At 40.1% G+C, this 15,886-nt stretch overlaps 1 protein-coding gene across 1 annotated transcript in view; it reads right to left on the reverse strand.

Annotated features, from left to right (window-relative positions):
- Positions 1-1,850: 1,850 nt before the first annotated feature.
- The window catches only part of LOC145398022 (KRAB domain-containing protein 2-like), a 25,414-nt gene continuing 11,378 nt past the window's right edge, over positions 1,851-15,886 (reverse strand). The window contains exon 3 of the mRNA XM_080270987.1: positions 1,851-1,967. Coding sequence (XP_080127113.1) covers positions 1,851-1,967 — 117 coding nt within the window. The remainder of the gene's footprint in view (positions 1,968-15,886) is intronic.

Raw genomic sequence — 15,886 nt, forward strand, 5'->3', positions numbered from 1 at the left:
TGACCCTGCAAATTCGATCTCTGTCTCGGCGTCACGGACCACTCGTCCTCAACAGGATTCATCTCAGTCATTTTCCCATTCGATCCCTTAACACAATCACACCATTCAGTTCAGGACAACACGAGTTGCACTCCACTACATCGTGGCGGTACTAAGTGGTGTGTTGTCCATCAGTCATCTGGTCGTAAGACAGATCAATGCTCCTTTGCTCTCCAGCAACAGACTGAGTAAGCATATCGTAGATTACGTCAGTCGGGGGAAGATCAGCACTGTCAGTCAAACGAACAAGGATAAACACTTCAAAAGATCCACCATCGCTTCACTCATAGCTGCACTACAATAGGTAGATATTTTGCCTGTCCCTTGGCAGGCGGGCAGAAGTAAGTTATCACTCGCTATGGACACTGTGGTGTGTGCCAACCTTATTTCCCAGTCATCCTTAAATGGAATAATGAATCGAATGCCACACACACACTGGTCCATTCATCCACCTGACACCCAGATGTCTGATGTCACTGGGGATCTCTTAGATATCGTTGGTATGGTTACTTTTACACTTCAAATGCCACGCTCTGCTCGGCTCATTAGTGTGGGTTTTGACATAACTTCCCCTTTTCTTCAGATGACCTGCTTGGTCTAGAAATTATGGGCTAGGACGAAATTGATGTCCATTCTAGTACCAATTCTATTATTAATAATCAAGTGAGTCATAATGCCTTGTCCCCTTCCAGGCCTTTACTTCATTCGGTTGTCAGTCTGATGGCTATTCCTTAGCAGAGTTCGGGGAGTCTACTGAATTATTAGAGTTAGACCAGGAGTCCCTCATCGCATGACACTCCTCCTGGTAGACTCAGTGTTCTCTCGAATGCAAATGGCTCAGACTGGACTGGACTGGACCTTGGTTTCGGCTGACAGTTGTCCAATGACTCGATAGTAAAACCCTTACAAGAGTCCCAGTCCCGTTGCCAGATGTGCATGAGGGTACAGATGTGGTGTGGTTGAGTGAGACAGTATGTGTGAAAGGCTTGTTGCTTGAGTCCACCTTAAGCATGGTTAGGGTCGGTGGTCTGACTGTCGTTCTTGTTCTTAATAGGACTGGTGGCAGTATTACACTGAAAGATAGATGTTGTTTAGTTGGTTTCTTCGCTTATCACACTAAAGTCCAAGAGGTGCAGAGTAACTTCCCTATTGCTTGAATTCAGTCTACTCCACAACAGTCACTTGACAAGAAAGGGTTAATAGCTCCCCATGTTAAAATTACTGATCACCCTCATGAGAAAGAAAGATTGTTGGACCTTCTAAATGAGTTCTCTGGCATTCTTGCCCTTCTCAGTGAGGCTCTGGGCAAGACAGATTTAATACAGCATCATTTTTCCCTTAGGCCAGGGACTCATCCAGTATATGTTCCTCCGCATCACGTCCCACATAAGCAAAGACAAACAGTAGAGAAGGAAGTACGAATATGTTGAAACAAGGAGTTATCACTCAACCTCCCCATGGATTCTCCTCTTTTTCTTGTGCCCAAGAGAGACTGTGGATTTCGTCCTGTTACTGACTTCCACAGCATTAATGAAGTAACAATCCCCGACCGCTACCTTCGGCCCATCCTTCACGACATACTGCAGACTTTGGATAAAGGAAATCCTGTTTTCAGCAATCATGGCTTACAAAGTGGATACTGGAAAATTCCGTTAGATGATGAGTCAAGACAGATAATTGCATTCAGCACTAATCAGGGTCATTTAGAATTCCTTCACATGTCTTTTAGGCTTCATAATGTGCCAATGACATTCCAGTGCATTATTACTACCTTGTTTGCCGGCATGCTTGGTATTACTGTTCTTGCCTACCTAGATGATCTTATTATTGTCAGTAAAGACACTGAAAGTCATTTCTCCAAGCTTCATAAGGTCCTTCACAATATCCAAACTGCTGTTCTTAAACTCAAACTCTGCAAATGCAGTTTCCTGAAGTCGAAAATCAAATTCTTAGGTCATGTAGTAGACGGTGATGGAGTTCATACTCTCGATGCAGTCAGCACTGTAGTCACTAGGCAGTCAGAGACTTCCTAGTGCCTACCAGTGCTGACTGCATCGAGAGTTTCTTAGGTTTAGGTGGCTACAACCCTCACAAAACTTCTGAAGAAAGATGTTCTGTTTCACTGGGAATCTGCACAGGATAAAAGTTTCGGTGCTATAAAGGCTGAACTCATGAATGCACCAGTTCTAGCTTGTCCTGATTATGCTATACAGTTTACACTGTGTACAGCTTCACTAGTTTGGGTGCTGTACTCATGCAGCAAGACATTAAGCACAGACATGATCTTCCATTCTCGAATGATTTGCAAAAGTAAAATTAGCCAGTGTTACAAAGAATGCTGAATTAAATCACATTTTCATAATAATCTTGAGTTAGGAACACAAAAGCAAAATTTCATCCTGAAAAACAAAATAATCAATTCTTTATTGTTAAATCTGGGTAAGTCAATACTAACCATTTTTTTTGGCCATAGCATATGATTGCATTGGCAGTTTACCATAGAAATTTTTTTGGGATTAAATTATAAGGACTTATCAGAGGTCACGAATAATAAAAATGTGCAACAAGTATGCTGGCATCTTAAAACAAGGAATATGTGGCAACAGTCATTGTGGGAGACGAAATGGGAAAGGAGTACAAAATGGGAGGGAGAGGGGGAAGGGGAGGACTAACACGTTGGCTAAGGAAAGTGGTAGAAATTGGAGGAAGGGAAGAATGAGAGAGAGGAGCGGCAGGGAAGAGATAATCGGAAGTGCTAGAAGGCGCCCAGAAAGCGTGTACCTCCGCATATGCCATTGCAGTTTCTGGATACGGATCCGCCCCAAATTTTAGACTTTTTTTTTTTTTTTTGTCCAAGGCCCACTCTTCCACAAAATTTAATTGAAATACACTGAGAACTTTTGGAGACGTTGTGTGGAAAAAAAAAAAAAAAATCCTGGATCTGGGTGATGATCTGGATCACCATCAAAATCTAATGGATTGTTTCTTGAGCCATACCCTACCAATCCAACCAATCCAAGAAAAAAATCCGCAAACTCCGTTCATAACTTTCTGAATAATCCTGCTAAGACAAACAAACAAATGCAGGCAAAAACATAACCTCCGTGGTGGAGGTAATTAGCCCATAGAGTATAGAAAAGGCATTTCATAAATAAGTTTACTGCATTCTGCATTTCGAACCCTCATTACTTACAAAAAGGTATATTGTGTTCAGAGTAAATCTTCAAACGTAATACAAAAACACAGGCCATTAAAATGTATGTCAGTTCTCTAAATAGTATTACATGAAAATCAGGCTGATATACACACTGGTCTGATGCTGATTTATGCAGTCCACTGTGCCAGACTCAAGTAGTTGAAGATGTTACCAAAGTAATTGAATGTACTAAGTTCCTTTTTAGTGACCGAATGTATTAAGTCCAGCCATTATGGCATAATATTCAAAGTACTGTATTATTAAAGCTGTCATTACTGAGAGCTTTCCATTTATTAAAAACTTTTCACTTCTAAAGTATGTCTTCTCAAGTATCTCGCCTGTCCTGTATTAGTTCCATTGTTTCTATCCATCGGCGATAAAGTATATCTCAGCAAAAAAAAAAAATAATAAGTTTTGCAAATGTCTGCATTTTATTAGTCACTTTAAATGATACAGATTCAAAGTACTTCACAAGTTTTTAAATATATTAAAAGCATTTAAACAAATTCAAAATATATTCATAGTATTTAATTCTTCAAATATATTCAAAGTATTCCATTATATATCTCCACATCGCGAAGTATTTTACCCTTAACCTCTCCCGTCTAGGTGACATGTATACATGACGACCTGGAGACATCCGGGTGACATGTATACATGATCTAGCGTTTTGTGGTATTATTGTTATTGTATTATTATTATCATTATTGCATCATGTTATAATAGTATATTATACAATGATTTTATATTATAGGTTTAGCTGAGAAATTATGGTTTAAATAACAGTGATTTTGAAGAAAAACACCTGCTGGTGGTTTGGGTGCTGAAAATAACCCCCGGACATGATGGGTTAACCCGTACTCTCCCATCGTCGTACATCGTCTGATGGTCCATAGGAACTGCCATAGACCCTTTGTCATACATTGTATGATTCGCAAATGCAATGCACATTGCGTGCACATTTTTCAAATTTCGCAGGTGATTCGTGGCAGACAGACGCGTGAGACCTTCCTCTACCTGCCGCCAGGCAGCTAGTCTATCTCTATCTATTGCCAGACGCCTCAATCCCGTTTGGGGTGGCCACAAACAAATCGCCTCCAAGTCGCCCTGTCCCCCGCCATTTCACTACCCTGCTCCCAACTCACACCCCCCTCTCTCATATACCTCTCCACCCCATCCCTCCATCTCATCCTCGGTCTCCCCCTCCCTCTTCCACCCTCCACCTCACTCACATACACTCTCTTCGTCAGTCTTTCACCCTCCATCCTCTCCACATGGCCAAACCACCTCAGTGTGTTCCTCACAACGCTTCCTATCACATCCACATCAACACCACAACGCTCCTTTATATCCTCATTCGTCAGCCTGTCTCTCCACGTGACTCCACAAGCTCCTCTTAAATAACTCATTTCCACTGCTCTCACTCTTGACTTGTGTCCTTCCAACAACGTCCAAGCTTCACTTCCGTACGTTAGAGTTGGTATCACAATACTGTCATGTAGTAACTTTTTTACTTCCATGCTCACTTCCCTGTTTCTTATCACTGCTTTCAAGGAACCAGCAACCTTTCTTCCCTGCTGTACCCTTTCAAGCACTTCACCCTCCAAACCTCCATCCTTACTCATCACACTACCCAAATACTTAAACGTACTCACATTTTCCAATTCCTCACCATCCAACCTCGCTATACATTCACTGACTTCACCTCTCTCAAAGACCATCACTTTACTCTTCCCTACATTCACCTTTAGGTTCCGTTTCTTACACACTCTCTCAAACTCATCCACCAAGCCTTATAGCTCCCCTTCATCTTCACTCAACAACACAGTATCATCTGCAAACAACAGTACAGGGAGTTTCCAAACACTATCCTCTCTCACCAGGGCCACTCCAACATCCACTACCCTACCTTGTACCTCTTTTATTACCCCATCCATGTACAGATTGAACAACCATGGAGACATGACACATCCCTGTTTCAAACCAACTTTCAAAGAGAAAAATTCACTTAGTTCACCATCCACACGCACTGCAGCCTTAGCACCATCATACATACTCTTCACAGCATTCAACAACTTCCCATCTACTCCATATATTCTTAACACTTTCCACAATCCTTGTCTATCCACCCTGTCATATGCTTTCTCCAAATCCATGAAAGCCGCATACAACTTCTTTCCCTTCTCTAGAAACTTTTCCACTAAAGATCGAAGAATGAATATCTGATCTACACAACCTCTTCCCTTCCTAAAGCCTCGCTGTTCTTCTCCAACTAATTTCTCTGTTCTTTCTCTAACTCTGTCTATAAGTATCCTACCATACACTTTTCCTATTATACTAAGAAGACAAATGCCCCTATGATTACCACACACTTCTTTTTCCCCTTTTCCTTTGTACAAGGGAATAATTATACCTGACTTCCAATCCTCCGGGACTCTACCTTCCTCCCAGGCCAATCTGCACATCTTCCACATCCATTCTACTACTATCTCTCCCCCATGCTTCAGCATCTCACCACACACTCCATCAATTCCTGGGGCTTTCCCCGATTTAACTTTCTTCATTGCTTCCACAATCTCTATCCTACTGATTTCTACCTGTCTTCTCACCTCCCTCCTTCTCCCAGCCATTCCCCAGCCACTTATACTCGCATTACTTCCATCCTCTACGTTCAACAATTCCTTAAAGTGTTCTCTCCATCTGCTCACTTTTTCTCCCTTCTCCACTAGTAATCTACCATGTTTATCTTTCACTCCCCTGCTAACTTCACTTCCACCCTGTCTTACTCTTTTTCACTTCTCTCCAGAACATTTTCTTACAGTCCCTCCACTTTACACTCAAATTCCTTCCAAATTCCTCATCCACTCTCTTCTTACTCTCTCTTACTAATCTTTTCACCTCTCTCTTCCTTTCCACATATAACTCTCTCTTCTGCCTCTCAACTTCTTCCACGCCCCTATTTCTCATCCATTCATTGTATGCTTTCTTCTTTTGTGCCACAGCCTGTTTCACCTCTTCAGTCCACCACGCTGTTCCTTGCACCCCCTCCGTCTTCTCTTCCTTCCACACACCACATCACATGCTGCACATATTTCTTCTGTAAATATCTTACACACACCTTCCACGTCTCCCATCTGCTCCAATTCATATTTGCCCAATCGTTCCTCCACTTCTCTCTTATACTCTGCCTTTTTCTCATCCTCTTGTAACCTTTCCACTCTCCTTGCAACTACTCCTTCCTCTCGTCTTTCCCTTCTTCTATTCCTCCATCTTACTTGCATCCTAATTCTGGCCACCACCAAGTAGTGGTCAGAAAGGCCACTCCCCCAACCTCTATAAACTCTTGCATCCAATATACATCTTCGCATCCTTTCATCCACACACACATAATCAATCATTGCCTTCCTTTCATTCAGTTCACCACCCACCCTTCACATCACTCGCCATGTATACCTGTGGATCATTTTATGCCTGAAGAGGGTATTGGCTATTACCAACCCCCTCCCAGCACAGATGTCCACTAACGCACTCCCATTCTCATCTATCTCAGCAGGCACACCCCACTCACCAACTATTCCATCCACCTTCACATTACCAACTTTACCATTCATATCACCGATCAAAAACACTCTCTCATTCCTTCCAAACTTTTCCATGCACACTTCCACATTTGTCCAGAACTCTTCTCTCACTCTTCTAGCACTATCTTGCATTGGCGCATACACACACACAATCGCCCACATTTGTATTCCAACTTTCAACTTTACCCACACAATCCTTGACCCAACTGATCCATACTGTCTTATGCTCTTCTTCCATCTTTTACTCACAACTATACACACTCCTTCCTTTGCCCTCTCATTCTCATCTACTCCTGCACATATACCCCATCCATACTCCCATTCTCTCACACTTTCTCCTCGCCATTTTGTTTCAGTTATTCCACATACATCCACTTTCGCATCCTCAAGCACCTGGACAATCTCTCTCTCTTTCACCTCATCATTCGCTCCTCTTACATTCCATGTACACATTACCAAGTCCTTTGTCCGGTCCTGGGTCGTCAACGTTTGGTCAGTCCTTGTCCGAGGCTTCTTGTTTGTTTTTTTAGTTAGTTGTTTTCCGGGGAGGGGCACTAACCCTCCGCCAACCCTTTTAGTCGCCTTTTACGACAAGCAGGGATACTGGGGAGTATTCTTGAAACCCCCCTACCCCCAGGGGTAGTGATGGTATATATATATATATATATATATATATATATATATATATATATATATATATATATACATATACACATATATATATATATATATATATATATATATATATATATATAGAAAAATATATATATAGACAAATATATATATATATATAAATATATATATATATATATATATATATATATATATATATATACAGAACCTCTCAACTAACACGAGTTTTAAAAACGCGTTTTCGTTTTAACACGAGGAAATATTTAACCCATACACCACGGGCATGTTTACCGATGTTTTGCGTGTTCCGTGGGGTTATTCGGGCTCCGACAGACTCTCAAAAAATATTTGCCAAAAATCATTTATTAGTCCTAGAATATTAAAATTACATATGCTTATGGCACATACCTTCAGCTTTCTCCTGGAATGTTTGTTGAGCCTTCGTCAGTTACCGTAGGACTTGTGGAGACCTCTGAAGTTGGGTAACGAAGTCTCCACTTTACACTTCCCGACAACCCGTAATATGATTACCACAGCCAGATATTAACACTATAAACACTACTCTATGATTTTCAAGTAGTTTGGGATCCATACTCCAAAAAAAAAACACAGTGAAAGCAATGAAAATTACGAGCACGTATGACCTTCCCACTTGCGCTAGTTCGCTCTTGGTACTCTGTCATTTATTATTCATAAAACCCCTCACACTTTATATTTCTATTACTATATAACACTTATATATATATCTACAGTCTTTATCCATAAGTTTCCTTCAGTAGTATTAGTTTATTGTCACTGTAGGGATTCAATTTCTTTCAGTAAAATACGTAGCATTCACTTTCTCGTCCTGTATACTAGCATTGAGAGTGAATGTCACTTTCATCTTCACTCTCATAACTCATAGTATTCAGACATGCTAGAGTGAAACTTTCACTTTCATTACTCCTAGGGTATATACTCGTATTCTTATAATACTACTCATTTACATTTCTATTTACGTTCTCTTTTATTTACGTTATTTACATTTCTATTTTATTTACACTGTGTTATGCACTGTCACTTGAAGTAACTTATAAAACTATTTTCCATTGTTCACGTATATTTACATTCATTACTTTCACTTGCTGTTTACACATTATTTACACATTATTTACAATTCCACTTGCACTGTTTTACTCAACAGAAAGATCGTAGTCACTCTTTTATCAATTGTCAGCCCTTTACCTCTTTCCACACGAGGTTTAGTAGGGGGTAAAGGTCACAGGGCCCTTTGCATGGGGGTGAAAAAGTCCCTGAAGTCAGCAAGACGAAACAGATGTACCTCCAATTCGGAAGATGAGAGTAAACTGATAAGGGAGGGCCGGGTGGAGGCCTACTTAGGGGATATTCAGGACTACCAATGTTAGCTCTTGAAACAGCTATGTATAGCACTGAAATGATTGGCAGGAAATCTAGACAATACATTATAAATTAGGTAGTTCCAGGTGAATGTAAATATCACTTAGGCTTCTCCCTTCCCTCCTTATACGTATATTTATTACGAAAATAGATTATACGGCATATTTCAAGGGGAAAAAAACAGCGAAAATTAGCGAAAGAGTGCACGTGAGGTGTTGTCAGGTGATAATTAGCCAATTCCAGGTGTATGGCACTCTCACCTTATTTCTTGTATATATTATTTGGTATAAGAATAGGGCATAGGGGTGATTTCAATGGATGAAATCAGTGAAAAATTCCAGGGAAGATTTACTTAGCGTAGCACGGCCAGGCAAGCGAGAGGGTAGAGTAATGGTGGGGGGGTAGGGAGGGGAGTCAAGAATGGGGGGAAATGGCTAAATTGTCAACAACGGATGGGAGTACAGATGAGATTAGGACTGCTGACTTGTGTTGGACATTGGCAGTAATGATAGATGATACAAGCCCCCACTTGGAAGCCCGGGTGAATTCAAAATAACAGAATCACAAAAGCGATGCCCCGCTGTATGATCCCTTGCTCCCAAGCGTCACGAAAGTGACGCCCCGCGGTTAAGGGGTTATGGAGATATGTTTAATTAACAAGGTTTTCTCGATTTAAAGCGACTTTAAACGTACGGAATGGTTTAAAATTAGCCGCGCGCACCTTGGACAGTTCCGAGCTGATAGACCGTGTGTGGCAGTTTATGCATAAATACAAGTTTTCATTTGTCTGTTGCCTAACCCTTTAACCGCGGGCATTGTTTTGCCCCGACTGGCCTCTCCCGCAGGGGTTCCAGCCGAAATGTAAACAAACTTTAAACCTTTCTAACTCTGCACAGAATAAATCTAGAGCGAAAAATAAGGTACCATTAGAAAGTACTAACCTTCGGCTTTGCATTGATGTAGGTTTCATGGTTTCGTTTACTATGACTGGATGGGCAATGCCGTTAGAAGTGAGCGATCTAAAGTCACTATTTTTCGCTCACACACCATTACCTTCGCTCACACACTATTACCAAATGCCAACCTCATTGCTTAACCCTTTAACCGCGGGCATTGTTTTGCCCCGACTGGCCTCTCCCACAGGGGTTCCAGCCGAAATGTAAACAAACTTTAAACCTTTATAACTCTGCACAGAATAAATCTAGAGCAAAAAATAAGGTACCATTAGAAAGTACTAACCTTCGGCTTTGCATTGATGTAGGTTTCATGGTTTCGTTGACTATGACTGGATGGGCAATGCCGTTAGAAGTGAGCGATCTAAAATCACTATTTTTCGCTCACACACCATTACCTTCGCTCACACACTATTACCAAATGCCAACCTCATTCTGATAATAATAATATAAACATATATGAACACTGCACATACGATAAACACCCACTCTGTGTTCACTGAGGCAGGTAAAAGGCGCTGTAATTGCCCGCACTTTACTGCCACATCAGCAGTGTTGTAATCACTATTTTTCGCTCACACACCATTACCAAATGCCAACCTCATTCTGTAATAATACTATAAACATATATGAACACTGCACATACGATAAACACCCACTCTGTGTTCACTGAGGCAAGAAAAAGGCACTGTAATTGCCCGCACTTCACTGCCACATCAGCGGTGTTGTAATCACTATTTTTCGCTCACACACCATTACCAAATGCCAACCTCATTCTGATAATAATACTATAAACATATATGAACACTGTTGTACGATAAACACCCACTCTGTGTTCACTGAGGCAGGTAAAAGGCACTGTAATTGCCCTCACTTCACTGTCACATCAGCGATGTTGTCACTCACACAGCTGGACAGATACTGATGCGTGTTGGTCAGGGGTGGGGTGGGGGGCCCAGGGGGTGGGAGGAGGGAGGTGGAGGTTGGCTGGAGTGAAAGAACTTAATAGCTACTCTCCCTTGAAACAATTGGCGCACGGAAAAAACGCGGGGTATTCAAAATATTCACAAACATTCGAGAATGACACCCGCGGTTTGGTCCAGTTTTTGCAATGTCATTCTGGAATGCCCCCCGCGGTTAAAGGGTTAAACTGGTTTTATTCTAACTATAATATTCGAAAATGATGTTTGGCCCCATTCTGAGCAATTTGGCTCATTTTCGGACAAAATTTGGCCAGGAAAGTGATAGCAGATCTAAATTGTTACAACTTGATGCTGCAGAACAGAAAGAAGAAAACCACTCAGACCAAGATAGAGCAGTTCCTTATGAAGAAGACAGAAAACCTAAGGGAGTTATCTTCATCACCAGTAGCAAGGGAGTCAGAGGAAGAGGAAGGACAGCAGAGCGAGGAGGGACAACAAATTTAGGGTGGGGAGTGGCGGGAGGTGGGTTAGCAAGGTGAGGAGGGACAGCAGCAGAGGACGAGTGATGCATAGATGAAGTGAGGCTGTGTGTTGTTATTGTTTGTGACCTACTTACTGTAATGATAATGTTGCTTTTATTGTAGTGTTTTTATGACCTACTAATGCATAAATAATGTTGAGGAACTTTCACAATGCTGTGAGTGAAGAAGAATTGAAAGAAAATCCACGTAAAAAACGAAAACAATATGTATTTGGGAAGAAGTAAACAAATCTTCGATCAAAGTAGGGCTCATATGTTGTTTATTTCTCCCCAAATAATGTTTTTTTTTTTTTTTTTTTTTTTGTGGATTTTCCTTCAAATTAATATTTGCTTTTAAGTTTAGAGTAGCATAACTCCCCAAATGGGTAGACTTTCCCAGGGTCCAGGAACGTAACCCCCAATAATACCATTGTTTCTTATAGGAAAATTATATTTTAAAAATGCATTTTTAACTAACGCGGCCTCTCCAGGAACCTAACCTTTGCATTATTTGAGAGGTTACTATATATATATATATATATATATCCCATTCGATCCCTGGGGTGGTGGGCGAGGTATTGCTCTGGTAGAGCACTAAGCTTACCGCCCTCCACCTATCGGCTCATAGTCGCAAAACTCATAGGTCCCTGCCTAGGGGTTCCCTACTTTATAAAGACTTGAAAAATCCCCATTCTGTCCAATACTCGGGACACTGGGCTCCAGTGGGTTAAAGAGACTGATAGGTTTGCCAGTCATTAACCCATTGGATCCCCAGTCAGTGGCGGCCGCCCAGGTGTGTGTTGTTGCGTGCTGGAGAGGGCACTAAGCGTACCGCCCTCCGCCTATCGGCTCATAGTCGCGAAGCTCATAGGTCCCTGCCCAGGGGTTCCCTACTATATAAAGACTTGAAACATCCCAGTTGTCTAATACTCAGGACACTGGGCTCCAATGGGTTAAAGAGACCGATAGGTATAACAGTCATTAACCCATTGGATCCCAGGGGTGGTAGGAGAGGCATTGCACCTGGAGGGTTCTAACCGTACTGCCCTCCGCCTAACGGCTCATAGTCGCGAAGCTCATATGTCCCTACCCAGGGGTTCCCTACTTTATAAAGACTTGAAAAATCACAGTTCTGTCCAATACTCGGGACACTGGGCCCCAATTTATTGGATATATACTTATATATATATATTATATATATATATATATATATATATATATATATATAAATATATATCATATATATATAAATATATATATATATATATGTATATATATATATATATATATATATATAAATTATATATATATATATAAATATATATATATATATATATATATATATAATAATATATATATAAATATATATGTATATATATATATATATATATATATATATATATATATATATATTTATATATATATATATATATATATATATATATATATATATATATATATATATATATATATATATATATAATATATATATATATATATATGTATATATATTATATATATATATATATATATATATATATATATATTTATATATATATATATATATTTATATATATATATATATATTGAGATTTATATATATTCCCTTTATTTATAAATAATATATTATATAATATATATATATATTATTATATATATTATATATATATAAATATATATAATATATATATTATTATTTATATATTATATATTATATATATATATATATATACATATATATATATAATATATATATATATATATATATATTAATATATATTTATATATATATATATATATATATATATATATATATATATATATATATATATATATATATCCCGTGGGGCCCAGTGTCGAGTATTGGACCAAGAATATATATATATATATATATATATCCCATTAAATTTATTATATATATTGGACAAAATCTATATATATATATATATATATATATCTCCCAGCACCACTGACGAGATTGGGTCTATTATATAGATACGTGCGTGGATGTAGTATGATTGAGGCTAAAAGGGAGGAGATTGGGAGAATGTTTGTGAGAAGAAAGTTAGACGTGTTAGCTATGGGTGAAACAAATTGGAAGTGTGAATGGAAGATAGTTAGGTGTTGACAGAACAAGGGCAAGAGAAGGTGTGGCCTTGTTAGTGAGTCTGGAAGTAAAGCAGTGTGTGACTGAATGGAGGGAGGTGTCATCGAGACTGATATGGATGAAAGCGAAATATGAACGTGAATTGTGGGTATTTGTGAGTGCATATGGGCCTAGTAGTGAAAGGGATGAAAAAGAAAGGGAGTCTTTCTGGAATGATGTTGATGAGTGTTTGCAAAGTTTTGGAGCGAATGTGAATGTGGTAATGATGGGAGAACTGAATGCTTCAGTGGGAAATGTAGCAGTTGAAGGTGTAGTTGGTATGCATGGTGTGCATGGAAGGAATGAAAATGGGGAACGGATGATAGGATGTGTGTTGAGCGAGAGATGGTGATTGGAAATACCTTGTTTGAGAAGAAAGATATTTATAAGTATACATGGGTGAGACAGGAGGGTGGAAGGGTTGTTGATAGAGCATTGATGGACTATGTAGTTGTGTCCAGGAATGTAATAGGAAGATTGTTGGATGTGAGAGTTCTGAGAGGGGAGGGTGGAGATGTCTGACCACTACCTAATGGAGGAAACGTTGAGAGTAGGTAAGAGATGGGTGAGAGCTAGTAGAGTTAGATGTGCCAGGGAGGTTTTGAAAGTGAGTTGGATAAAAGAGAGAAAATGATAGAGCATCGGGAGAAATTGAAAGATGAGTGGAATGCACTGAATTATCAGGAAAATGGCAGTGTGGAGGAGGAATGGCAGTTGTTTAAGTGTTGTGGTGGGACATGCGGAAGTGGTGTGTGGTGTGAGACGAAGTAAGTATGGCTGTGGCTGAAAAGAGACGTGCATATGAAGTGTGGCTTCAGAGAAAGGATGTGTCATATGAGAGGTATAAGGAAAACAGGAATAGGGCGAGAAGGGCTGTGCGTCATGCTAAAGTGGCAGCAGATGAGAGGTGGGGTAGGCCGTTGACTGAGAATTTTAAGCACAATAAGAAAATGTTTTGGTAGGAGGTGAAAAGGGTGCGAAAGGGTGAGTCTGGGAAGGAAGATAGTGAAAGCAAAAACTGGAAGATTGAGATCTTCAACTGAGATGGATGCAGTAAGGAAGAGATGGGCAGAAGTATTTTGAAGTATGTTATTAAATGTAGAGGAGGAAAGGGAGGCTGAGAGATTGTAGCACATGGAAGGGGTGCAAGGAATAAATGTGTTGGAGGGGGGGTTCAGTTGATTCTTAGATCTGAAGGAGAGGAAGTGCAGGAGGCAGTACAGGAGATGAAAACAGGGAAAGCTGCAGGTATAGATGAGTGTGCTGTGGAATGCCTGAAAGGTGGTGGAGCGTCTATTGTTGACTGGTTAGTAAGATTGTTGAATGTGTGTTTTGTGAAAGGTATGATGTCAGTTGACTGGGCAAGTGCTTGTGTGGTTTCACTGTATAAAGATAAGGGTGATAAATAAGTATGTACTAGCATTATTGGTATAAGTGTGTTGAGTGTTGTAGGTAAGGTGTATGGTAGAGTGTTAATTAAGAGAGTTAGAGAGGGTACAGAGGGAGTGTCTGGTGATGAGCAGTGTGGCTTTAGGAGAGGGAAGGGATGCGTGGATCAGGTGTTTGTTGTGAGACAGGTGTGTATGAAAAGTATATAGTAAAAGGTAAGGATGTGTTTTGGGCGTCCATTGATTTAGAGAAAGCGTTTGATAGAACTGATAGGGAGGCTTTGTGGACTGTTTTAAGATTGTATGGACTTGATGGTGGGTTGCTAACAGGAGTGGTAAGTTTTTATGTAAATAGTAGAGCGTGTGTAAGAGTGGGAAATACTGTGAATGATTGGTTTCCCGTGAGAGCGGAGCTGAGGCAGAGATGTGTAATACCACCTTCGTTTTTTGTGTTTATATGGATGGTGTTGTAAGGGAGGTAAATGCAAGAGTGTTAGGTGGAGGTCTGAATCTGGTGAATGTTGACGGTAGAGAGTGGAATCTGAAGCAGCAGCTGTTTGTGGATGATACTGCACTGGTGGCTGATTCAGATGAGGGACTGAGACAGTTGGCAGAGGAGTTTGAACATGTGTCATAATGAAGAGTGGTAAATGGCAGAATTAAGGGTAAAGTGATGAAGTGTACGAGGTTGGTGAATGGTAGGAGGATAGATGCATGATTCTAAAGATAGTGAGTTACTTGAGGAGGTAGAGTGTTTTAAGTATTCAGGTCACATGCTGCTGTGGATGGAAGAATAGATGCAGAGGTGAAGCTTGGGAGAAGTGGGCATTGAAGCAGAAGATACCAGGAAGGTAAAGAAAAGTGTTCAGATGTCGTTTTTACTTAGAATGGGTGTAATGAGTAGGCTGTATGAAGGTGTTGTGCTTTGACTGCATTATATATGGGGGCTGAAACATGAGATATGGGGTAAGCAGAGGAATATTTTAGTATAATGGAGATGAAATTCTCTGAAGGTGTGTGGGTATTGCGTATGGATCAAGTGAGGAAATGATGAAGTGCGAAAGAGAACTGGAGTTTTATGGGAGATGGCTAACATTGGTTGTTGGTTT

Source organism: Coenobita brevimanus, chromosome 44, assembly GCF_032717465.1.
Source record: "Coenobita brevimanus isolate Jiangsu-jjx chromosome 44, ASM3271746v2, whole genome shotgun sequence".
In the NCBI taxonomy this organism is placed as follows: Eukaryota; Metazoa; Arthropoda; class Malacostraca; order Decapoda; family Coenobitidae; genus Coenobita; species Coenobita brevimanus.